This window comes from Aquarana catesbeiana, linkage group LG05 (assembly GCF_042186555.1).
Source record: "Aquarana catesbeiana isolate 2022-GZ linkage group LG05, ASM4218655v1, whole genome shotgun sequence".
In the NCBI taxonomy this organism is placed as follows: Eukaryota; Metazoa; Chordata; class Amphibia; order Anura; family Ranidae; genus Aquarana; species Aquarana catesbeiana.
Window position 1 is genome coordinate 503,305,248 of NC_133328.1, and position 24,920 is coordinate 503,330,167.

The 24,920-nt window shown below is 44.4% G+C and overlaps 1 protein-coding gene across 2 annotated transcripts in view; it reads left to right on the plus strand.

Annotated features, from left to right (window-relative positions):
• Window positions 1–24,920, plus strand: part of SNTG1 (syntrophin gamma 1) — a 1,290,858-nt gene that overhangs the window by 1,024,021 nt on the left and 241,917 nt on the right. For both annotated transcript variants that reach the window (XM_073631576.1, XM_073631575.1), the window contains 2 exons: window positions 23,874–23,917; window positions 24,002–24,043. In XM_073631576.1, the coding sequence (XP_073487677.1) occupies window positions 23,874–23,917; window positions 24,002–24,043 (86 nt within the window). The remainder of the gene's footprint in view (window positions 1–23,873; window positions 23,918–24,001; window positions 24,044–24,920) is intronic.

The window sequence follows — 24,920 nt, forward strand, 5'->3', positions numbered from 1 at the left end:
CCTCTTGATCGGGGCTGAAATCCAAGTTAATGTAATATAAGTGGAAGGATTGGAATCTATCAGATATGGGTTCGTTGGTGTGGCTGATGTTGAGATGACCTCTGGTGGACACCGCTGGCAGTTCTCATCCTTTGGCTTTTAAAGTTTTCTGCTTGCTGTGACCCTCTGTGGTGGGGGGTCATGGCCTTCTGGTAAGAAGTAACCCCTTCTATTCTCTGGTGGTGGACCTCTCTTCGCTATTACAGAAATATACCTATTGTCACTTGGACTTTTATTTTTTATTTTTTGGTGATCCAAATTCACTATGATATTTTTTTGATACCTCATTGGATGGGACTGTTTTCTTTCACCATTACCATATGTTTTGCACATTGGTTTATTTTTATATTTGTTTATTTGTTATGTATGATCACAGTATAAACCTCTTGCACTGTGGATTTTACATTACGCACTACGAGTATTAGCGCAACCTTTTATTTTTCCTATTTTTACCCTCCTAAAAAGTTCTCAACACTTTATCCTATGGAGGAAAAATTTACAAAGTTGTGGGGTATACCAGCAATAGACGCTGCTATATCCTCTGTGAATAAAAGTTTGACTTGTTCGGTTGACAATGCTCAAATGCTTAGGTATCCAACTGATAAATAATTGGAATTCCTGTTAAAAAACATTTTCTCTTTTTGGAAGGTTCAGTAGCTCAACCTGCAGTGGCGGCAATTGGAGTATGTCAATCCTTGAGAGACCACTTGAAACAGGTGCTCAAGGTTTTCCCTGAACAGCAGGCCCAGGATTTAGCCGAGCTGCCAGGAGCTTTGTGTTTTGCAATTAACGCAATCAGAGATTCTATTCTTCAGACCTCTCGCTTACGCCTGGGTTGGTGCATATGCATAGAATCTTATGGTTGAAAAGTTGGTTAGCTGAAGGGCCATGCAAAAAGCTCCTGGCTGGTTTGCCTTTCCGTGGTGAAAGGCTGTTTGGGGATGATTTGGACAAATATATCCAAAAGATATCAAGTAGGAAAAGTACCCTTTTGCCAGTTAATAAAAGGAGTAAACATCCCTCATTTAAACGGGCTCTTTCTCCAGTGCCAGGGACAGTGCCGATGACCTCCACCATCCGGTTCAAGAGGTAAACCTCAGGGTCAACCCCAGGGACAAAAGAAGTCCTGGGGGAGGAAACCTACAAGACAGAATGCTAAAGCCTCCTTATGAAGGGGCGCCCCCACTTGCTCGAGTGGGGGGAAGACTTCTGCAGTTCTCAAGTGTCTGGCAGGAGGAGTTTCAAGACAGATGGGTGGTCTCCACAATAGCTCTAGGTTACAAACTAGAGTTCCTGAGAATTCCTGTTTCCTTGTTTCCTTGGGTCAAATGTCTCCAAAGATCCAGAGAAAAAGAAGTCTCTCTTTCAAGCGTTAGACCGACTTTTGTCGCAAAAGGTGATCATGGTGGTCCCCATGGAAGAGCAGGGGTTGGGGTTTTATTCAAACCTTTTCACAGTGCCAAAACCAAATGGAGATGTCAGACCCATTCTGGATCTCAAAGACCTAAACCTGTGCCTGAATATCCGCTCTTTTCGCATGGAATCAATCCGATCAGTAGTCTCCATCCTACAAGGAGGAGAACTTCTGGCGTCAATCGATGTTTCGACGTTGCGTTTCGAAGTAGAAAAACTTCATTTTCAGTTCGCAGCCTTGCCTTTCGGTCTAGCTACTGCACCTCAGGTGTTTAAAAAACTTCTGGCCCTTCCTCTAGCCAGATTAAGGACTCAAGGTATAACAATGCATACCTAGTCGACCTGCTCTTGATAGACCGGTCGGTAGCCTGCTTAGACCAAAGCATGGTCACCACAGTCAACTACCTGGAATACCTAGGTTGGTCCTCAGCCCAGAAGAGGGTGTTTTTACCCCAGGCAATGATCAGCGCCATAAAGGAGCTGGTTCAGGTGGTCAAGGCGAAGAAGGATCATTCTATTTGCCTTTGCATGAGGATGTTGGGAAAGATGGTGGCTTCATTCAAAGCAGTTCCCTATGCGCAGTTTCATTTGAGACTGCTGCAAAACAGTATCCTGTCTGCCTGGAACAAGAAGGTCCAAGCACTAGATTTTCCAATGCCTCTGTCACCAAAAGTGCACCAGAGCCTCAGTTGGTGGAGGATATCCGAGAAAGTGCAAAAGGGAAAAGCCTTCTTATCAGTTACCTGGAAGGTGGTAACAACAGATACCAGCCTCTTGGGTTGGGGAGCAGTCCTGGAAGAGGCGAATGTCCAAGGGAAATGGTCCAGAACCAAAAGGACTATGCCCATCAACATTCTAGAGATTCGGGCAGCGCACCTAGCCCTAAAGCCCTGGACATTCAGGTGGCGGAATTGTCCTGTCAGGATTCAATCTGACAATGCCACAGCAGTGGCTTATATCAATCACCAAGGGGGCACCAGAAGTCATGCAGCCCAGGGAGAGGTAAACCATATCCTAACCTGGGCAGAAAGGCACGTGCCGTGCATATTGGCAATCTTCATTCCAGGGGTAGAGAATTGGCAGGCGAACTACGTAAGTTGCCAGCAGTTGTTCCTGGGGGAATGGTCCCTTCACCCAGACATCTTCCTGGCTATATGCCAAAGATGGGGGATCCCGGACGTAGATCTGTTTGCATCCAGGTTCAACAGCAAAGTTAACAACTTTGTGTCAAGAACAAGGGATCCACTTGCATATGGAACAGATGTGTTGGTGACCCCATGGGATCAGTTCTCACTGATTTATTTATTTTATTTATTTCAGGTACTTATATAGCGCCATCAATTTACGCAGTGCTTTACATATATAGTGTACATTCACATCAGTCCCTACCCTCAAGGAGCTTACAATCTAAGGTCCCTAACTCACATTCATACATACTAGGGACAGTTTAGACAGGATCCAATTAACCTACCAGCATGGCTTTGGAGTGTGGGAGGAAACCGGAGTACCCGGAGGAAACCCACGCAGGCACAGGGAGAACATGCAAACTCCAGGCAGGTAGTGTCATGGTTGGGATTCGAACCAGTGACCCTTCTTACTGCTAGGCGAGAGTGCTACCCACTACACCACTGTGCCTATGCATTCCCTCCTATTCTGCTGCTACCACGACTTCTTTGCAGGATCAAGCAGGAAAGGAAGTCAGTGGTTCTTGTGGCCCAAGCGTGGCCCAGAAGATCTTGGAATGCAGAGACCATAAAGATGGCGGTAGGGGCCCCATGGACCCTACCACCATGTCCAGACCTGCTTTCACAGGGACCAGTATTCCATCCTACCTTACAAACACTAAATTTAACGGTCAGCTATTGAAACCCACATTCTGAAGAATAGTGGGCTTTCAAGCACAGTGATATCTGCATTGATTAATGCAAGGAAGCCAGCTTCCAGAGTAATTTATTATAGCGTCTGGAAGGCTTATGTTTCCTGGTGTGAATCCAGGGGTTGGCATCCCAGAAAGTATGTCATAGGTAGAATCCTTGCCTTTCTGCAAATGGGGTTAGAGATGAAGCTGGCCTTGAGTACTATCGAAGATCAAAGGCCAGGTCTCGGCCTTACTGGTATTGTTTCAATGAACACTTGCTTCCATGGTCCGTAGCTTTATACAGGGGGTAACGTGGCTTAATCCACCGGTTAGGTCACCCCTGAACCCTTGGGACTTGAATTTAGTTCTGTCGGTATTACAGAAACAGTCTTTTGAGCCGATAAGACATATTCCCTTGGTCCTTTTGACAAGGAAGCTAGTTTTTCTGGTAGCCATATATTTTGCAAGAAGGGTATCAGAATTGGCTGCTCTTTCTTGTAAAGAGCCATATTTAATTGTTCACAAGGATAGAGTAGTATTGCGTCCTCATCCTAGCTTTCTGCTGAAGGTGGTTTCAGGTTTCCATCTAAACCAGGATATTGTTCTACCTTCAATTTTTCCAGAACCCTGTTCTACGGAACAAAAGTCACTACATTCTCTGGATGTAGTGAGAGCAGTCAAAATCTTTTTGGAGGCGACTACTCCAAGCTATTTGGAGGCGACTGCTCAGATTTGGAAAATGGATGTTTTGTTTGTGTTGCCTGAAGGTCCTAGAAAAGGACAGGCAGCGTCTAAATCTACTATTGCTAAGTGGATTTGGCAAGTAATTGTTCAAGCTTTGAAGAGAAAAGTTCCACCTTTTCAAATCAAAGCACACTCCACCAAGGCCGCAACTTGGTCTTCAGTCCATACATTCAACAGATTCTATCAGGTGGATGTAAGAAGGCATGAGGATATCGCCTTTGGGTGCAGTGTGCTGCAGGCAGCTATATAGGTCCTCAAGTCTGATTGCACCCTATTTTTGTTTGTGTCCCCCTCCTCTCAGATAGCATTGTTCTGGGACATCCCATACACTAATTACTGTGGCTCTGTGTCCTGTGATGTACGATAAAGAAAATAGGATTTTTATAACAGCTTACCTGTAAAACCCTTTTCTTGGAGTACATCACAGGACATCCCTCCCCTCTTTCTGGTTACATGTGTATTGCCTTACTACAAAACTGAGGTACTCCCAGTAATGGGAGGGGTTATATAGGGAGTTAAACTTCCTGTCTAGAGTGTGCCAGTGTCCATCACCTAACGTTGCCTATATAACCCTAACAGTAATTACTGTGGCTCTGTGTCCCATGATGTACTCCAAGAAAAGGATTTTACAGGTAAGCTGTTATAAAAATCCTATTTGTCTAACCCTCTATACCTATTTTACATGGTGTCCCCCCCCCCTTTTGGTTAATCATCATATGTCTGATTTCTTATCTTATGTATGTGACTTATTTCAATTTTGTTGACTACGATTCACAAAGTCTGCTTTTTGTTTTTCTTTTCCTGTAATTCTTTGAAAAACTTTGTAAATATACAAAAAAAAGAGCAGGACGGGAAGTCGGCCGCAGCGTCCTTACCAACTGATGAGTCATCAGCTGTCAATGAGCTTCCCTGCTGACAGCTGAATGAAAAAACGGCGTGGGGTCCCCCCTAGGATCCATACCAGACCCTTATCTGAGCATGCAGCCTGGCAGGTCAGGAAAGAGGGGAATGAGCGAGCGCCCCCTTGAACAATACCAGGCCATCCCTGCCCCAAAGCACCCATCCCATGTTGATGTGGCCTAGTATGGTTCAGGAGGGGGGGAGTGCTCGCTCGCCCCTCCCCCCTTTCCTGACCTGCCAGGCTGTGTGTTTGGATAAGGGTCTGCTATGGATTTTGAGGAGGACCCCACGCTGTTTTTTTTACCAGGAAATGTTTTCTTTCATTCAGCTGTAAGCGGGGAAGCTTCCTGTCCCAGCTTTACTACGCCCTGATTGGGCAAAGCTTTGCCCAATCAGCGCACAGAATGCACTCTGCAGCACACAGTGCATTGCAGGACATTCGGTGGGACGAGCAGCCACCAAACACCCTGCAAATTCGGGTGTCCCCTGAATGGGGCGAACAGCCAATGTTCAGGCTGAGCATGAGTTCGTCCAACTCTAGTGGTAAACAGTCTAGAACAGGGGTCTCAAACTGGTGGCCCTCCAGCTGTTGCAAAACTCCAAGTCTCATGAGGCATTGCAAGGCTGACAGTTACAAGCATGACTCCCACAGGCAGAGGAATGATGGGACTTGTAGTTTCACAACAGCAGGAGGGCCGCCAGTTTGTGACCCCTGGTCTAGAACATGACTGGACATGTTTTTTAAAGCATATGTATTTTATGTCATTTTTGCTGCAGCATGTTCTATGCATGCTACAGATGTGCCACTTGACAGACAGACTAAGGGACCCCCCAGACGCTATATTTAAAGGAATTTTTCATTTTTGTTGTTGCACTTTAAACATCATCAACCACTTTAATACAGGGCACCCCACCCCCCTGCCCAAGCCAATTTTCAGCTTTCAGCGCTGTCGCTGTTTAAATGACAATTGTGCAGTCATGCGACACTGTACCCAAACAACATTTTTATCATTTTCTTCCCATAAATAGAGCTTTCTTTTGGTGGTATTTTATCACCTCTGTGATTTTTATTTTTGCTAAACAAATAAAAATAGACCAAAAATTTTGAAAAAAATAATTTTTTCTTTGTTTCTGTTATGAAATTTTGTAAATAAGTAAGTTTTCTCCTTCACTTATGGGCATTGATGAGGCTGCACTGCCGGGCACTGATAAGGTGGCACTGATGAGCACAGATGAGGTGGCACTGATATGTGACACTAATGGGCACTGATAGGCGGCACTGATATGCAGCACAGATGGGCACTCATAGGCAGCACAGATGGGCACTCATAGGTGGCACAGATGGACAATCATAGGCGGCACAGATGGGCACTAAAAGGCAGCACTGATCGGTACTTATGGGTGGCACTGATGGGCATTGATAGGCGGCACTGATGGGCACTGATAGTTGGGCACTAATGGGCATGGATGGGCACTGATAGGTGGCACTGATTGACACTGATAGATGGCACTGATTGGCATCACTGATTAGGAGACACTGGCAGGTATTGCTGGTGGACACTGATTGGCATCATGTGTGGGCACACATTGCCACCCTTGGCCACCAGGGATGCCATCCCTGGTGGTCATCAGTGGTGGCCATCCCTGGTGGTCCTGGTGGCATCCCTGGTGGTCCTGGGTGGGTATCCGAGGGGGGCTGTGCTGATAAACAATCAGCGCAGACCCCCCTGTCAGGAGAGCTGCCGATCGGCTCTCCTCTGCTCGCGTCTGTCAGACGCGAGTGAGGAAAAGCCGATAAATGGCTCTTCCTGTTCACATTGTGATCAGCTGTGATTGGACACAGCTGATAACGTGGTAGAGTCTCTGTCAGAGACTCTTTGCCTAGATCGGAGTTGCGGTGTGTCAGACTGACACGCAGCAACAACGATCGCTGCGTTGCGCACCCCTGTGGGAGCGCATTGGCTTGTTATCCTGACCACGTCATATGATGTCCGGTCAGGATATCGCAACCACTTTGCCAAAGTCATTTTGCTGTATGGCAGGCAGCAAGTGGTTAAAATCACTGCTCCTGAAAAAATTATTTTTTTTTAAAAAATTTGCATTGATACCCCCAGGGCAGTACCTGGACCCCAATACCCCTTTTATGGCCAATTACTTGCATATAAGCCTTTAATATGGGCACTTTGATTTTTTTTTCCTTTTCGGCTCCCATAGACTTGAATGGGGTAGACTGTTTGGGTCAGAACTTTTCTTCTGTTCTGGAGTTCTGCTGCAAAACAAACAGGGGGTTGTTTGGCCCATCTCTCTTTACCACAAATCTGAGTGTAAGTCATCTATGTTGGTACAATGCCAGCAGCCTCCTTAGGATAAGTTTAATCAGACTCTATGGGAGATGTCCACCATGTTTCGAAGTCTAACCTTATCTTGCCTGTTACATCTGGTCATTCCATGTGATGTAGGGAATGAAGTAATGTCTAAAATCACTTGTTATATGATTGGATGATATGTAGCAAGATTGGGGAATTCACAATGTTATTGGATATTTTCCAATCCTTAATGTGTAATTGGATGAATTTGGATATGTAAGATGATTGGTCAGTAATAGGGATGAGCTTCAAGTTCGAGTCAAACCCATGTTCGACTCGAACATCGCCTGTTCGGCCGTTCATGCCAAATTTGAGTGGCGCGTCATGGCCCATAATTCACTGCAGCATCGCAGTGCATTGCTGGCTGATGATTGGCCAAGTTGGTGGCTTTGGCCAATTATGGCTCAGGGGGTTTAGTACACGACCCACACTATATAAGGCCGCCTGCGTGGCGGCCTTGTGTATTGTGTTGCGTCGGCGGAGAGAGATAGATAGACAAAGAGACAGTGTCATTTGATTTATGTTAGGTATATATATATACACTGTATTCAGTTTAGCTAGATCCATTCCTGTTATTCTCTTCCTAATATACTGGCAGGCAGGTGTTTTTACAGTATATACAGTTAGTGTACTGTGTACCCTGCACAGTTGCACCTACAGTATAGCTACCTGAAGACAAGTGCTTGTGTTCTTCTGATCCTATTAATAGCACAGGCAGGCTCTTGAAGCATTTACAGTTAGTGTACTGTGTACCCTGCACAGTTGCACCTATAGCTACCTGAAGACAAGTGCTTGTGTGCTTCTTCTGATCCTATTAACAGCACAGGCAGGCTCTTGAAGTATTTACAGTTAGTGTACTGTGTACCCTGCACAGTTGCACCTACAGTATAGCTACCTGAAGACAAGTGCTGGTGTTCTTCTTCTGATCCTATTAATACCACAGGCAGGCAGCTTGAAGTATTTCCAGTTAGTGTACTGTGTACCCTGCACAGTTGCACCTATAGCTACCTGAAGACAAGTGCTGGTGTGCTTCTTCTGATCCTATTAATACCACAGGCAGGCATTCTGCTAGCTGCTGTATAATCAGTATATATATATATATATATATATATATATATATATATATATATATATATATACACATCCCAGTTTTGTGCAGCTACATCTCACTGCAGTGCAGGCCATTAGTATGTCTGGAAGGCCAACAGGGAAAGGCAGACAGTCACAAGCCAATAAAAGAAGGCAAGCAGGCTCTGTGTCTAGAGGCAACAGTTCTGGTCGTAGACACGGTGCATCCTCATCAGCATGTGGCCATGGGACATGCTTGTCCTATTTTTCGGCAGCTGGCCGCATTGAGCCGCAACATGCAGAAGACTTGGTAGAGTGGATGACCAAGCCGTCCTCATCCTCCTCATCCTCTCACCCAGGATCAGGATACGTTGTCTGGCAAAGCAGCTGCCAACGCGGCCTCTTCCCTTGGCTCAATGGCATCAGTCACTCCTTCCCTAGCCCCACTATGTCCTCCTGAGGAGTCCCCCGAACTGTTTGACCACAGTGTTGGGTACATGCTCCAGGAGGATGCCCAACGTTTTGAAGGCTCAGATGATGGTACTCAGCTAGAGGAAGGCAGTAACATGAGCCCAGACAGAGGGGGTGCACAAGAAGGACAGCAATCTGACAGTCATGTTCCCCCAGCTGCAGCATACTGCCAGGTTTTCTCCAGTGATGAGGAGGTAGGGGATGATGAGGTCACTGACTCCACGTGGGTGCCTGATAGGAGAGAGGAGGAGGAGGAGGCACATCCCCAATGAGATAGGATGCCCTCCAGGGGCCAGCTTAAGGGCAGCACACTGACTGTATCACACCGCAGAGCTCCGCATGAGCAGGGCGCTGCTGTTTCTGTGCGTTATTCCAAAAGTTCTTTGGTGTGGGCCTTTTATGAGACGAGTGCATCAGATCCCATCGCTGCTATTTGCAACATATGTCTCAAGCGTGGCCAAAACATCACCCGCTTGGGCACCACATGCTTGACAAGACATATGTTGACCTGCCATGCAGTTCGTTGGCAAGCATACCTAAAAGACTCACACCAAAGAACAAAGAGGACCTCTCCTTGCGCTTCATCAGCTGGGATCTCCAACCCCACTATACCTTCAGTCCTCTCTGAGACCTGCACTGAGAGGAATGAAGGTGTAGAATTAGGTGTGTCACAGTCAAGTACTTGCAGGCAATCTGCTTTCGGTACATCAACATCAGATTGTACCAGGCAAATTTCCCTGCCCCAGCTGCTGCACCGCCGAAAGAATTTCGCTGACAGCCATCCACATGCCCAGTGGTTGAATGCTAGCTTGGCTAAATTGCTATCACTTCAACTGCTGCCTTTTCAGTTGGTAGACTCTGCCCCCTTCCGTGAGTTTGTGGAATGTGCGGTTCCTCTTTTTTTTTATTTTAACAAAACAATGGTGCTTTATTGTTGTAAAAACAAATGAATTACAGAATACCAATTGACACATTACAATACACTTCATGCATAAATTACATGCGTTAGGATAGGGGATATATTGTGTACAATCTGCAATTAGTATACAAGGATATCAGTACATGTCACATCAAGTATCTTCCATCCTCACATCCTCCAAAACTCTCCCACCATTAAGCAAATGATCTTAATACACTGTGCGCCTCTACGAGGCCATCCACGGAGCCCATACTTTTTCAAATTTCCATGGACAACCACGATTTATATATGTCATTTTATACATGGGGATTACTGCCTCAATCTGTGCTTCCCAGGCTGAAAAAGACAGAGGGGAAGAATCTATCCATTTCATGAGTATCTCCTTTTTGGCATAGAAAAGAAGGAAGGAAATTAGTAACTTAAGATGATAGGGCCTCTGCTCGTCATCATGCACCCCCAGCAAGGCCACAGCTGGTAGGAGCGGAATAGAGGTTTGCAGCCTGGAGTTAAGTTCTCCAAGTATCTCAAACCAAAATTTTCCTACAACTGGGCACTCCCAGAACATATGTATAAATGTACCCAAATGGACTTTACATTTAGGACACATGGGGTCTTTCTCAGGGAATATGCGATGGAGTCTCTGTGGGGTATAATAGATCCTATGTATAAATTTAACCTGAATCAGTTTGTCCTTAGATGCTATCACTAGTTTAGGGCCATACTCTAAACAGTCTTCCCATCCCTCCTTATCCAGCGATGGTATGTCAGCCCGCCACCTTTCCCAAAGTTTATTTATCTTGGGGGAATCCCTTCCCAAAAGTGCATTATAAAAAGAGGATAGGGGTTTAGACAAGTCTCCAGGAGACAGGAGGTCTTCAATGGGCTCTGTTTGTAGCAAGGGGGTTTGTGGGAATTGAGTCCTGGCCGCATGTCTCAGCTGTAGATACCGAAACCCCATCCACCAGGGCAAACCAAATTTAGCCGTCAGTTCCTGTAAGGAGAGTAGTTGTCCCCCAGGCATTATGTGTTCCAGAATGGTAACACCATATCTGGCCCATAACTGCGGGTCCGGTATCGTACGGAAGTGTTTTATCCGTGGGTTCCCCCATAATGGATGAGCTGGGGACAATTGGCCAGGCCTAGGATACCTACGCCTAGCTGCCTCCCATACCTTCCATGTGAATGTGCGGTTCCTCAGTGGCAGGTTCCCAAACGCCACTTTTTCTCACGGAAGGCGATTCTGGCTCTCTACTGGCATGTGGAAGGCAATGTCTTGGCCTCGCTGGACAGGGTGGTCAGCAGTAAGGTGCATATTACCGCTGACTCATGGTCCAGCAGGCTTGGACAGGGACATTACCTATCTTTCATGGCGCATTGGGTGACTCTTCTGACAGCTGGGAAGGATGCAGGACAAGGTGCAGTAGTGCTGGAGGTTGTTCCGCCACCACGCCTCCAAAATGCTACTACTGGTGATTCTGACACACCTCTCTCCTCCACCCCCTCCTCTTCTTCTTCCTCCATGGCCTCTTCCTGTGCTTTGTCCTCGGAACCAGCGCTGCTCCGTAGGCATTCAAGGGGCTACACAAGTACGCAGGCCAAAAGATGCCATGCGGTGCCTGAGCTGGTGTGCTTGAGGGACAGGAGCCACACTGGGGCAGAGATTCTGTCAGCTCTGCAGGGGCAAGTTTAGAGGTGGTTGACGCCACGCCAGCTTCAGCCAGGAATGGTGGTTTGCGACAATGGCACCAACCTTCTCTCCGCCCTCCGACAGGGACAACTGACCCATGTGCCCTGTTTGGCTCACGTCCTTAACTTGGTGGTGCAGCGGTTCTTGGGCAGGTACCCGGGCTTACAGGATGTCCTGAGGCAGGCCAGGAAAGTCTGTGTGCATTTCCGCCGGTCATATAATGCCAGTGCTCGGCTGGCTGACCTCCTAAAGGAATTTAACCTGCCCAAGAACTGCCTAATCTGTGACATGCCCACCAGGTGGAACTCAACGTTGGCCATGCTGCAGCAGCTGCACATGCAGCAGAGGGCCATCAATGAGTACCTGTGTGACTATGGCACCAGGACAGGGACAGGGGAGCTTGGTTTTTTCCCCATGCCAGTGGGCCATGATCAGGGATGCATGCACTGTCCTGTCACCATTTGAGGAAGCCACGAGGATGGCGAACAGTGACAGTGCATGCATCAGTGACACTGTCCCCCTTGTCCACCTGTTGGAGCACACACTGCATGGAATAATGGTCAGAGCACTTGAGGCAGAACAGAGGCAGGAAGAGGAGGACTTTCTTACCTCTCAAGGCCCCCTTTATCCAGACAGTGTTCCTGCATCCCCGCCGATCACACAGGAAGAGGAGGCGGAGGAGGATTGTGTCAGCATGGAGGTGGAACCTGGCACTCAGCATCAGCAGCAGCCTTCAAGGGATCATTTACAGTCCCAAGAAACCCATGGACTTGTACGTGGCTGAGAAGAGGAGGCTGTGGATCATGTTATCCTTAGTGACCCAGAGGACTCCGGACCGAATGCCTCAGCAAACATACACTGCGTGGCCTCCCTGATCCTGCAAAGCTTGCAGAAGGATCCTCGTATTCGTGGTATTAAGGAGAGGGATCGTTACTGGCTGGCAACCCTCCTTGATCCACGTTACAAGGGTAAGGTTGTGGACCTTATCTTGCTGTCGCAGAGGGAGCAGAGGATGAAACATCTTCGGGAGAGCTTGCAGAAAGGTCTGTGCAATGCGTTCCCAGTGACTGGGAGGTTACAAACTCCTGTTCCTGGACAACGTGTTGCTGAGGCTTCGGTCAGTCAAAGAAGGAGCGGTGGAGAAGGTGGCCGTCTGACCCATGTGTTCAGACAATTTTTTAGTCTGCAGCCCCAAGGTATGATCGGTTTCAGCAACCGTCGCCAGCATCTGTTTTACATGGTGCAGCAATACCTAGGGGCAAGATCGGACATGGACACCTTCCCCACCAAAAATCCTCTGGGTTACTGGGTCTTGAGGATGGATCACTGGCCAGAGCTTGCACAGTATGCAATTGAGCTACTGGCCTGTCCTGCATCCAGCGTTCTTTCGGAACGCAGATTCAGTGCTGCCGGAGGCTTTGTAACCGATTACAGGGTGCGCCTGTCCACCGACTCGGTCGATCGACTGACCTTCATAAAAATGAATCAGTCTTGGATCACCACCAGCTACCAAGTACCTGATGCTGATGTAACCAAATAATTTTTTTTGAAATGTCAGATCCCTTCAAGACTGCCTATGCTGATGCTGAGTGACTATCCTGTTATGCTGAGTGACTATCCTCTTTCTCCTCAATGATCATGCTGATAGCTTGTAAGAATATTTTTGGTTCTGGGCGCCGCCACCAGTGGCTAAGGCACAATTTTTCAGCCCCTGTTTAACAGGGGCGTGTAATTACAATTTTTGATGCAATACTTTGCAGCAGGGCTCGTTCTTGTGCTCCAACTAGAGTATCTGTGAGGGGTTGCAGTGTTGTGGCACCAGTGCCTAAGGCCCAATTTTTCTGCCCCTGTTCAATAGGAACATGTAATTACCATTCTTGATCTAATATTTCACAGCAGGGCCCGTTTCTGCTCCCACCAAGAGTAACTGTGAGGACTTACAGTGTTGTGGCACCAGCACCACCACCACCAAAGGCCCAATTTTTCTGCCCCTGTTCAACAGCTGCACGTAATTACAATTCTTGATCTAATATTTCACAGCAGGGCCTGTTCCAGCACCCACCAAGAGTAATTGTGAGGACTTACAGTGTTGTGGCAACACCACCACGGCCACCACCACCAAAGGCCCAATTTTTCTGCCTCTGTTCAACAGGTGCATGTAATTACAATTCTTGATCTATTTCACAGCAGGGCCCGTTCCAGTGCCCACCAGTAGTAACTGTGAGGACTTACAGTGTGAGGACTTACAGTGTTACATGCACTTACAGGTGCATGTAATTACAATTCTTGATCTAATATTTCACAGCAGGGCCCATTTCTGCGCCCACCAAGAGTAACTGTGAGGACTTGCAGAGTTGTGGCACTAGCACCACCACCACCACCAAAGGCACAATTTTTCTGACCCTGTTCAACAGGGGCATGTAATTACAATTCTTGATCTAGTATTTAACAGCAGGGCCCGTTCCTGTGCCCACCAAGAGTAACTGTGAGGGCTTACAGTGCTGTGGCAACACCAACACCTAAGGCCCCAATTTCTGCAGAGTAGATAGGGCAGGCCCCTACTTTCAAACATCCGACTTACAAACGACTCCTACTTGCAAACGGAAGGAGACAACAGGAAGTGAGATGGTGATAACCTTTCCCTATGTTTTCCAAAAAGCTTCAAATAGATTTTTTGGCTGGAGCTACACTTTAAAAATGTACCAGTTCAAAATTGCAAACAGATTCTACTTAACAACAAACCTACAGTCCCTGTCTTGTTTGCACCACCTGTATACTGCTGTTCAGAGTATATAGGGCCTGGGGCCCCACGCCTTTCCTTTTTTTAATTTGGATGCGGAGTTCCCCTTGTGACAGACCTAGCCGGGAGAGAGACTTTTGGAGGGGACTGAATGCTAGCCTCTTGCCGATCGATCATGGGCCCTGGCATTTGGGGGAACGGTGCTCTTTGTGAGCTATATGCCTGGGGACCCTTGAGGTGGTATTACTGTGGATTCGGGTCCTGGTCCCCCAGTACACACAGACTCTGGGGACCCTGGATTTGCCATCTTAGAAATAGTAGCTGATTCATAATGCTGGGACAGATACTGTTAGGAGATGCTGATGTAAATTCCAGCCACCTGTCTGTCTGTTGCCTGCTAGAATGTGTATTGTAAATAAGTCTCTAGTATGGGATCTAAGAGCCATTAGATCCCCATTGTTGTTTGTGTTAATTAACTCTGCTATTTTGGTAATGTTGATTGGGTTTTCTGAGCTACAAGATGGCCAGTCTGGCCTAAAGGTCATGTCTGAGTCATCTAGGCTGTCTAAAGGGATTAGTTAATTAGCCCATGTTAATTAGGTTAATTAGGTTACAGGTGTATTGTTAGAGTAATATGAGCAGGAGGTCTGCACCTCCTCTTTTACTGTATAAAAGAGACTGTATTCCTGTCAATAAAGGGAGATTCCTGGTTGAACTTACATACAGCCTGCCTGGTGTTTGTTCTGAGCTACACAACTGGATTAGAACGGCACATAGCTGTAGTTCTAATCCCGGAGCATCGGATGACCGAACCATCAGATGTTGCGATCTGCAATCTGATTCTATAGCAGCAGTGGAGTGTCGGGAGAGTGGAACCGAGCGAGCAAGGGGCTCGTTACACCCCTTAATATCCATACAAGACCCAATGGGCCTGGTAATGGACTGGGGGGTGGGGGGTACCCATACCATTCTCCTACTGATTTTCATCCATATTGCCGGGACCCAACATTACATTAAAGCTGCAAGCAGTTTTAAATGACTTTTATTCCTTTAAAAATGTCATTTTGTGCAGGGACTGTTCTAAGCACAGGAAACACGTGTCACTTTACAGGCATACTATAGACACCCCCCAGGTATGATATTTAAATCAATATTTCACTTTTTTTTTCACTTTAAGCATCATTAAAATCACTGCTCTCGAAAAAACAGCCGTTTTTAAAACTTTTTTTGCATTGATACATGTCCCCTGGGGCAGGACCCGGGTCCCCAAACTCTTTTTAGGACAATACCATGCAAATTAGCCTTTAAAATTAGCAATTTTGATTTTGAACGTTCGAGTCCCATAGACTTCAATGGGGTTCTAAAGTTCGCGCAAATTTTCGGTCCGTTCGCAGGTTCTGGTGCGAACCAAACCGGGGGGGTTTTCGGCTCATCCCTAGTCAGTAATTAACGAGCCAGTGGTAACTAGAGTTAACTTCTTATCTTGATATACCAAACACACATATATCAAGGTAAATGTTTTTCCCAGCGGAGATCTGCCACCTGACTCCCCACACCTTACATTCTGTGTACACAATAAATTCTTATCTGATGAAAGACCATCTGCATCCTGGTTCTGCATCCTAGGAAAACCACTTATGCCTATTCATAAGTCCAAACAGAATGACAGTTTGTTTGCTAAGGTGCCATGTATTATAAACAATTGCCCATATAGTTTTCATATAATACATTATTTCACCTAGGTCATTCTTATATTGCATATCAATCCTTTTGATTCCCTTGGAACTCTGATTTAATCCACCCCCTCTTCTGTGTTTGAAAGAATATTTTTACCTGGTTTTATGTTGGGAACATTTTTTGCACATTCTGTTTGTTATTTATGCTTATCACTGTTTGTTTGGAATGAGCAGTGCATATAAGTTGCAACCATGTGCACTGCTCCAAGCACACTACAAATCCCATTATTGACAGTGCTTAGTCTATTTTGGGAAAGAGCAAGAGAGGGTGGTTACATTCCTACATACAGCTGGACCACAGAGAACAAACGTAGCCAACCTCTATCGGGAGTCAAATCACAGCAACAGAAAAAAAAGGATTTGGAGGAGGCAGAGAGCAATTTTAGTTTAGTTTAGTATCACTTTTACTCCATATTTTTCAGCTACCTATATAGTCATATGCATAGTGTTTTTAGAGCTTGCACCTAGTTCTAGTTTAGATTTGTTCAGGACTGAAAATTAAGGATGTTTGACTGAAAGCAGTTGTAACCTCAAAAAAATAAAATCCTGTTCCTTTAAAGCATGTTAAACAGCACAGTACTTGTGTGGTGTATATTGTCCAATTGTATGATGTAAAATACCTGGTTCCTGTGTCCCCCTGTGTGTGCTGACCACGGTAATCATGGCTGCTGCTTCCTGATACTGTGGTCAGTTTATGTGCCACCATCATCCCGCTGTCTGCTCTGTTTTTACCCTCTCCCCCTTCCTCGTTGCCTGTCAGTTCCAAAGCCCGTGTGTGAGAGCGAACTCCTTCCCACCCCTCCCCTCCTGCTGCTCTTCCCTGTGGCTTGAAAATACATTTATAAACAACCGCTATGTTTTATCAAGATGTAAAGTACTGTTTTTGCATTTTTTTTATTCTAGTCCTAAATACCTTCTCTCACACCACTGATATGCAGTCACATGACCTTTCTCTGCTGGCCACCTGACGTCAGAGAGTCATTTCAGTCCCTCCCTCCACATTCCTTAGATTGGGAAAGGAGAGCAGAGGAATGTCATGTCACTGCACATCGGTGCTGTGAGAGAAAGTATTTAGGATTGAAATTTTAAATAACAGACACACAGTACTTTAAAAGTGTGTGCAAAACAGGTGACCGCACTCCAATCTTCAGAAGTATAAATGCTTTAATCGTAATCATACAGTGCCTTGAAAAATTATTCATACCCCTTGAAATTTTCCACATTTTGTCATGTTACAACCGAAAACATAAATGTATTTTATTGGGATTTTATGTGATAGACAAACACAAAGTTGCACATAATTGGGAAGTGGAAGGAAAATGATAAATGGTTTTCAGAATTTTTTACAAAAAAAAATATGAAAAGTGTGGCGTGCATTAGTATTCAGCCCCCCCTGAGTCATTACTTTGTAGAATCACCTTTCGCTGCAATTACAACTGCAAGTCTTTTTGAGTATGTCTCTACCAGCTTTGCACATCTAGAGAGTGAAATTTTTGCCCATTCTTCTTTGCAAAATAGCTCAAGCTCTGTCAGATTGGATGGAGAGCATCTGTGAACAGCAATTTTCAAGTCTTACCACAGATTCTCAATTGGATTTAGGTCTGGACTTTGACTGGGCCATTCTAACACATGAATATACTTTGATCTAAACCATTCCCTTGTAGCTCTGGCTGTATGTTTAGGGTCGTTGTCCTGCTGGAAGGTGAACCTCCGCCCCAGTCTCAAACCTTTTGCAGACTCCAACAGGTTTTCTTCTAAGACTGCTGAAGAAAAACATCCCCACAACATGATGTTGCCACCTCCATGTTTCACGGTGGGGATGGTGTGTTCAGGGTGATGTGCAGTGTTAGTTTTCTGCCACACATAGCGTTTCGTTTTTAGGCCAAAAAGTTCCATTTTGGTCTCATCTTACCAGAGCACCTTCTTCCATATGTTTTCTGTGCCCCCCACATGGCTTCTCGCAAACTGCAAACGGAAATTCTTATGGTTTTCTTTCAACAATGGCTTTCTTCTTGCTGCTCTTCCATGAAGGCCAGATTTGTGGCATACACGACTAATAGTTGTCCTGTAGACATATTCTCTCAACTGAGCTGTGGATTTCTGCAGCTCCTCCAGAGTTACCATGGACCTCTTGACTGCTTCTCTGATTAGTGCTCTCCTTGCCCTGCCTGTCAGTTTAGGTGGACTGACATGTCTTGGTAGGTTTGCAGTTGTTCCATACTCTTCATTTTCGGATGATGGATTGAACAGTGCTCAGTGAGATGTTCAAAGTTTAGGATATTTTTTTATAACCTAACTCTGCTTTAAACTTCTCCACAACTTTATCCTTGACTTGTCTGGTGTGTTCCTTGGCCTTCATGATGCTGTTTGCTCACTAAGATTCTCTAACAAACCTCTGAGGGCTTCACAGAACAGCTGTATTTATACTGAGATTAAATTACACACAAGTGGACTCTATTTACTAATTAGATGACTTCTGATGGCAATTGGTTCCATTAGATCCATTAGATTTTAGTTGGGGGTATCAGAGTAAAGGGGGCTGAATACAAACGCATGCCACACTTTTCACATATTTATTTGTAAATAATGTTGAAATCCATTTATCATTTTCCTTCCACTTCACAATTATGTGCCACTTAGTGTTGGTCTATCACATAAAATTCCAATAAAATAAATTTATGTTTTTGGTTGTAACATGAAAAATGTGGACAATTTCAAGGGGTATGAATACTTTTTCAAGGCACTGTAACATCACTATGCCACGACACAACAGGACTGCAGCAGCAAGGTTAACATGTTTCACAAACCAAATCACTTTAAATCTTGATAAATCAGAGGGAATGGCAGTTATTTATTGTCCTGACTTTACAACCACTTTAACTCTGATTTTACTGATGTGTATATTTGTTCAAGGTCAGCAACCCAAACCTTACTGAACCCATTTGGTCAGTGTATAAGCCAGACAACTAGCATCTGCAGGAGGTGATTGTTTCTCTCAGGAATGTAGAACTGCAAAATAGATAAGGAATCCCAGTTGGGAAATCCTCTACTCTGGACAGGCTGTGACTGGCTTGGCTCTGCTGTCCTACTGTGACTGTTACTGGATTGAGCTCTCTGAACATTTAAATGGAGAATGCATAGAATTTTGCAAGACAGTATTAGGGTGTATTACTCTCCTATTCTGTAAACTTATATTTTAAAGAGGTTGTAAACCCAAAAAACCCCCCAAAAACTTCTAAGACAAAAGCATATTGAGCTAGTGTGCACTACATACTAGTTCATTATAAAATACCTTAGAACAAAGCCCTCCAGTGGTGCCCGCACACCGCTGACACAGCTGACATCTTCCCGGTGTATCTTCCAGTTTCGTGGGCTCAGGTGCTGTGAGTGACCGAAGCCGCGATGACATCACTCCCGCGCATGCGTGCGGGAGCTGCCAGTCATGGCACAGGCGCCTTTCCTTCAGAGAGCATGCGCCAATGACATAATCAGTGGTGTATACAGTAAATATCTCCTAAACGGTGCAAGTTTAGGAGATATTTACAGTACCTATAGGTAAGGCTTATTATAGGCTAACCTATAGGTACCAGTGGAGTTTACTTCCTCTTTAAGTAACCCTTCATGTTGTGACACTAGAAGCTCAGCTAAAGGTGAGTCTGAACATGGCTTAGATGTGCAAGCAGATATCCCAATTAAGGTTTCAAAGACTTTCAACAATATGACAGAGGTTTAAATTCTGCCTCATTCCATATGCCCAACCAAAAAAAAAAAGGTGGTGGGCACAGTTCTGCTTTACGGCAATATTTCTTTGTTACTAGTGTAGCTGCATTGACTGTAAATAAACCAGAGGACGCCCTCTGACAAAATGATGACAAAACACGTCAGTACATAACCACGCAGCAACCTACACCATCGGACTGTCTGTTTGCCTTGCCCAGGAACACAGCTGTACGAGCTACCAGCTTAAATATCGTCAGTGCACATTTGTAAGGGGATTATTTTTAACAATAAATGTTACTGGATTAGCGCTATGTGTACTCTTTTCATTTGCTTGCGGTGAGCGGCAACTTAGATGTAGAGATGCAGTGCCTGCTGACAGGGAGTGTATAAAACACAAGCGTATTATCTATTGCCTGGTAAGTTCATTACCTTGGGGGAGTATTACACACGCGGTGTGGTGAAGGTGATCAACTGGATTTTATCCTGCATGAACTTTTTAATGATGGACAATTTATCATCCACAATTTACTTATAAAGTGGAATTTTTAATCACAATTTTACTTATAGTGTGACAAATTATGACCAATAATGTTATGGTATTTGCTGTAGCATATTTCTGGTGTATTGTTTTATTGTTGTAGTGGCTGCTTATGTTATTTGAAATAGCATTTTTTTTCTAAGAGCGCTGAGGGAGAGGTATCAATCTTGTGTTTGATTATTTCTCATTTTTTGGATAATGTCTTCCATACTGACAGAACAGTGATCTGCCTTGTTTACATAGGCAAACCACCGTTTTGCCTGTGTACAGAATAATCGGTGGGTATGGTCGAACATTGAGTCCGCTGGACTCGCTGATCAGCTCCAATACCCAGAAATGCAGGATCACGTGTATATTTATTTTATTTTATTTATTTCAGGTACTTATATAGCGCCGTCAATTTACGCAGCGCTTTACATATACATTGTACATTCACATCAGTCCCTACCCTCAAGGGGCTTACAATCTAAGGTCCCTAACTCACATTCATACATACTAGGGACAATTTAGACAGGATCCAATTAACCTACCAGCATGTCTTTGGAGTGTGGGAGGAAACCGGAGTACCCGGAGGAAACCCACGCAGGCACAGGGAGACCATGCAAACTCCAGTCAGGTAGTGTCGTGGTTGGGATTCGAACCAGCGACCCTTCTTACTGTTAGGTGAGAGTGATATATATATATATATATATGTGACAGCACAGTGGTGTAGTGGTAGCACTCTCGCCTAGCAGTAAGAAGGGTCACTGGTTCGAATCCCAACCATGACACTACCTGCCTGGAGTTTGCATGTTCTCCCTGTGCCTGCGTGGGTTTCCTCTGGGTACTCCGGTTTCCTCCCACACTCCAAAGACATGCTGGTAGGTTAATTGGATCCTGTCTAAATTGTCCCTAGTATGTATGAATGTGAGTTAGGGACCTTAGATTGTAAGCTCCTTGAGGGTAGGGACTGATGTGAATGTACAATGTATATGTAAAGCGCTGCGTAAATTGATGGCGCTATATAAGTACCTGAAATAAATAAATAAATATATATATATATATATATATATGTGATCCTGTGGCAGTAAATCTGCTATGGGGTGGTCAGCAAATGGTTAAGATAATCAGCATTATGATAACTCACAGGTAGCAGGCACTCTAACATGGCTCTGGCTGACTCTGTCACAGTGTGTCACATAACATGGGTGCTGATTTTGTTAACTTATGACCAGTAAGTTAGCAAAATCAGCACTCAGCAGCCATGTTATGTGACACACTGTGACAGTGCCAGCCGGAGCCATGATAGATTGCCTGCTGCCTGTGAGTTATGATACCATCCATTATGCCAGAGAGACAGGCACAGTGCAATGTAGTCTATTTACAATCATAGACACACCCCCAAAGCACACTTGTGTTGAAGCCTTCATGGCACCAGCAGTCCGATCGGATCCGCTTCCCCTCTCTGGTCCTGCTGCTGGACAGACACTGCCAGCTGAGTTTAGCTGCCTCTCTCTGCATGACGCCTCACGGCCTCTCAAGTCTCGCTCTCCAGGCCCCGGGTACTACTGGGTGGGGAGTGGAGCTGAGCAGAGAAGGATCACTCTGCTGGGGAAGGCAAGGAAATAAGCAGGCAGGTGGCTGGCCAGGACAAAGGCAGAAGAATATGCAAGCAGGAGGGGAATGTGCATGCATCTGAAGCTGAAGAAATAGTCCCTCTGCTCCGACCAGCACATAATCATCAGAAAGGGGCACAGGTAATGGAAAAAATACCCCCCCAAAACTAGTAGGAGCTGCGGAGCGGGGGAGTGTAATTCAGAATTTTCTTTTTTCATTCTGCACTGACTGTCTTTGAAATTGCCCAGGACCCTGTTCAAATCCAATCCAGGGACAAAACCGGGTACAGACATGGCCTGGGAACAGTATCCTCAGCCCGGGGACTGTCCCCAGAAACCAGGGATGTTTGGTCACCCTTTTAAAGGGGATCCCTAGATATCCTCCTCACAGAGGAGTGAGAACAGGCATACATTACTACTCATACATACTACTCATACTACACTCAAAAAGATGTAATCAATGTCCCCCAAAGTAAATCCATCATCCGTCACATTGTCCAGGTATGTACATACAATGTCAGACGTGACCACCTGCCACACAACGATGCTTGCCTATTACCCAATGTTAAAAGGCACCTGGCCTGGGCTGGTTCAGGAAGTTTGGGTGCCGGGTGGGGGGATGGCACATGCTTACTTCCCTTTTATTTCTGGCCACTCAGGCTTTATGCTTAGCATAGGGCCTGGTTGTAAGTTTAAGAGGGAATACACAATGTTTTGTTTCCTTTTTCCTAAAATTCTCTAAATAACATGCTCAGGGGATGCTTTAAGTAGCAAATAATAAAGAGAAATATGCAAGTATTAAATAAGATATTTCTTATGCCAGTGTACTATATTTAGTCTGCCTAGAGAGCAGTGACTCTGCAAAATGTAAATAAACCACATGCCTGCATCCTTTTAATTTATCTTTATAATAATTTTCCATGTGGGTTTTTTGCCTTGATGAACAAAGTACACATGTTTTTTCAAAGAGTCTAAGAGTCATTGCAAAGCTTTCCAGTCTCTGTGTGATGACTGAATAATGAAAAAATAAATTATTACTTGGGGAAAAATTAAAGGCAAATTGAATTATACCACTGTGGCAGATAGATGCATCCTTCTCCACGCTAATCAAGAAAATGCAATCTCTGAATACCAAAATTACCAAGTTTGTGACTCCTACAACTGCCCATAGGAGACTTAAGAGGATTAATGTTTTCTTCCTCCGCGCTCTACTTTTGGCAGCTTGAAAATGAGTTTCAGTATCTTACATTGGTTTTCTCAGTATGGTAAATTCTTTCAAGTAGAGAAAGAAAAAATACAGATTTGCTAACATTTTCAGCAATCTGTTACATACAACCATAGATTTTGTTTTGTGTTAAAGTGGAACTATGGGTAAAAAAAAAAAAAAAAAAAAAAAAAGATGTCATTCGCATTAACACAACGTATTTTTTTTGCTCCCCCCCTTAACATAGCTGTCTTACCTGTTGATCAGTTGCAGTTAGAGGGTTGAGACAAACCATTTGACACTGACAGGAGTGCTTTCAATGATCAGGTTTTATTCATGTATGTAAAACCTTTAGTTCCAAAAAGAAAACAGCTGTTTTAGTAAATACTTAATAAGTAATAAATAGAGTTTAGCTTTAATTTGTTAGCATCTAACACTACCCTCTCCATAGGCTGACAATGCTGCTGTCCAAAGGTATCTGTACTGTTCCTCCATAGATACAGTAGAGAAGTGAGTATAACCAACCTAAGACAGAAATGTGTTACTGCCTGGATCAAAAGGTTGAACTGGATGGACTGGTAACATTATTCAACCTTACCAACTATTTAACTATTTAATGTAAAAGTTAAACCTAAAAGGAAACAAAAGCTAAAGCAAGAAAACGAGTGTAGCCACCATATCTAGGGACTGGTGACCCTTCTTACTGCTAGGCGAGAGTGCTACCACTACACCACTGTGCCGTCACATATATATATATATATATATATATATATATATATATATATATATATATATATATATATATATATATAACATTTTTGTTTTTAGGTTTAGAAATGCTTTAAGTAATCTCTTTATGTTTGTATAATTTGCAGCAGAGCTTTCAGGACTTTTATTCATTGGAGATGCTATTTTACAGGTAGGATTTTCAAGTTTCTCATGTAAAGCCCTGAATTTCCAAAAACTATGTAACATAATCAATAAAAAATGTATCTTATTACAGATTAATGGCATTAATGTGAGGAAGTGCAAACACGAAGAAGTGGTAAGATTTTTCCCTTTTACTAAGTATCTGTCACTTAACTTGATGGCTTTTATATAGGTTCTTCTGTCTGGATGTCTGGATGTCTGGAAAACATGACTTTGGTGCAGGGAGGATATTCAGAGAAAGTGATGGTGTCATTACCAATACTGTAACTATTCCGATTTAAAGCCTTTGTTAGTAAAGTCATATCCATAGTTGGAAGACTATTGTCCCAATCAATAAAGCCATTAAAAAGCTCTAACCAATAGCATATAAAACGCACAGAAGCCTCTGAAGGGCATTTACTTTGTATCATCCACATGTGACTCTCAATAAAATACTTGCAAACAAAATATAGTGTAGCGTAACCAAAAATCAATGAATCAAGTCCACATATTATAAAATTCCACCGTTGTGCAACTTTCAGTGACAGTTCTTAATATCCAGTGACTTCAGTGAGTTGGAATGCTTGCTCACCTCCAAATGTTGACCCAGCTACAGAGTCACACACGCCTGGTGTTATATCTCTCAGGATACCTCAGAAACAAGATCCTCCTCTTAGTGCCCCTGGGCAGCTCAGACCTCCTCCCGGGGTCTCATTCAGTCATGTGTGGCCATATAGTGACAAAGGCAAACCATAGTGCTCTCTGCTAATAACAATTATTTAAAACTTAACTCAGGGATTAAAATACTCACATAAAAATTTGTAAAACATGCATATCATCAACTTTGATGTAAACTGAGAAAAACGTCCTGAATGGCGGCACCTCACACCTGTATGCCTTATGCTCTCTGATGAGCTTCTTCAGTAGGTGAGGAGCCATCAGAAATACAAGAAATATATAAACTACTACCTTATCATCAATCATCCCACAAGTGCAAACACCTATACACTCAG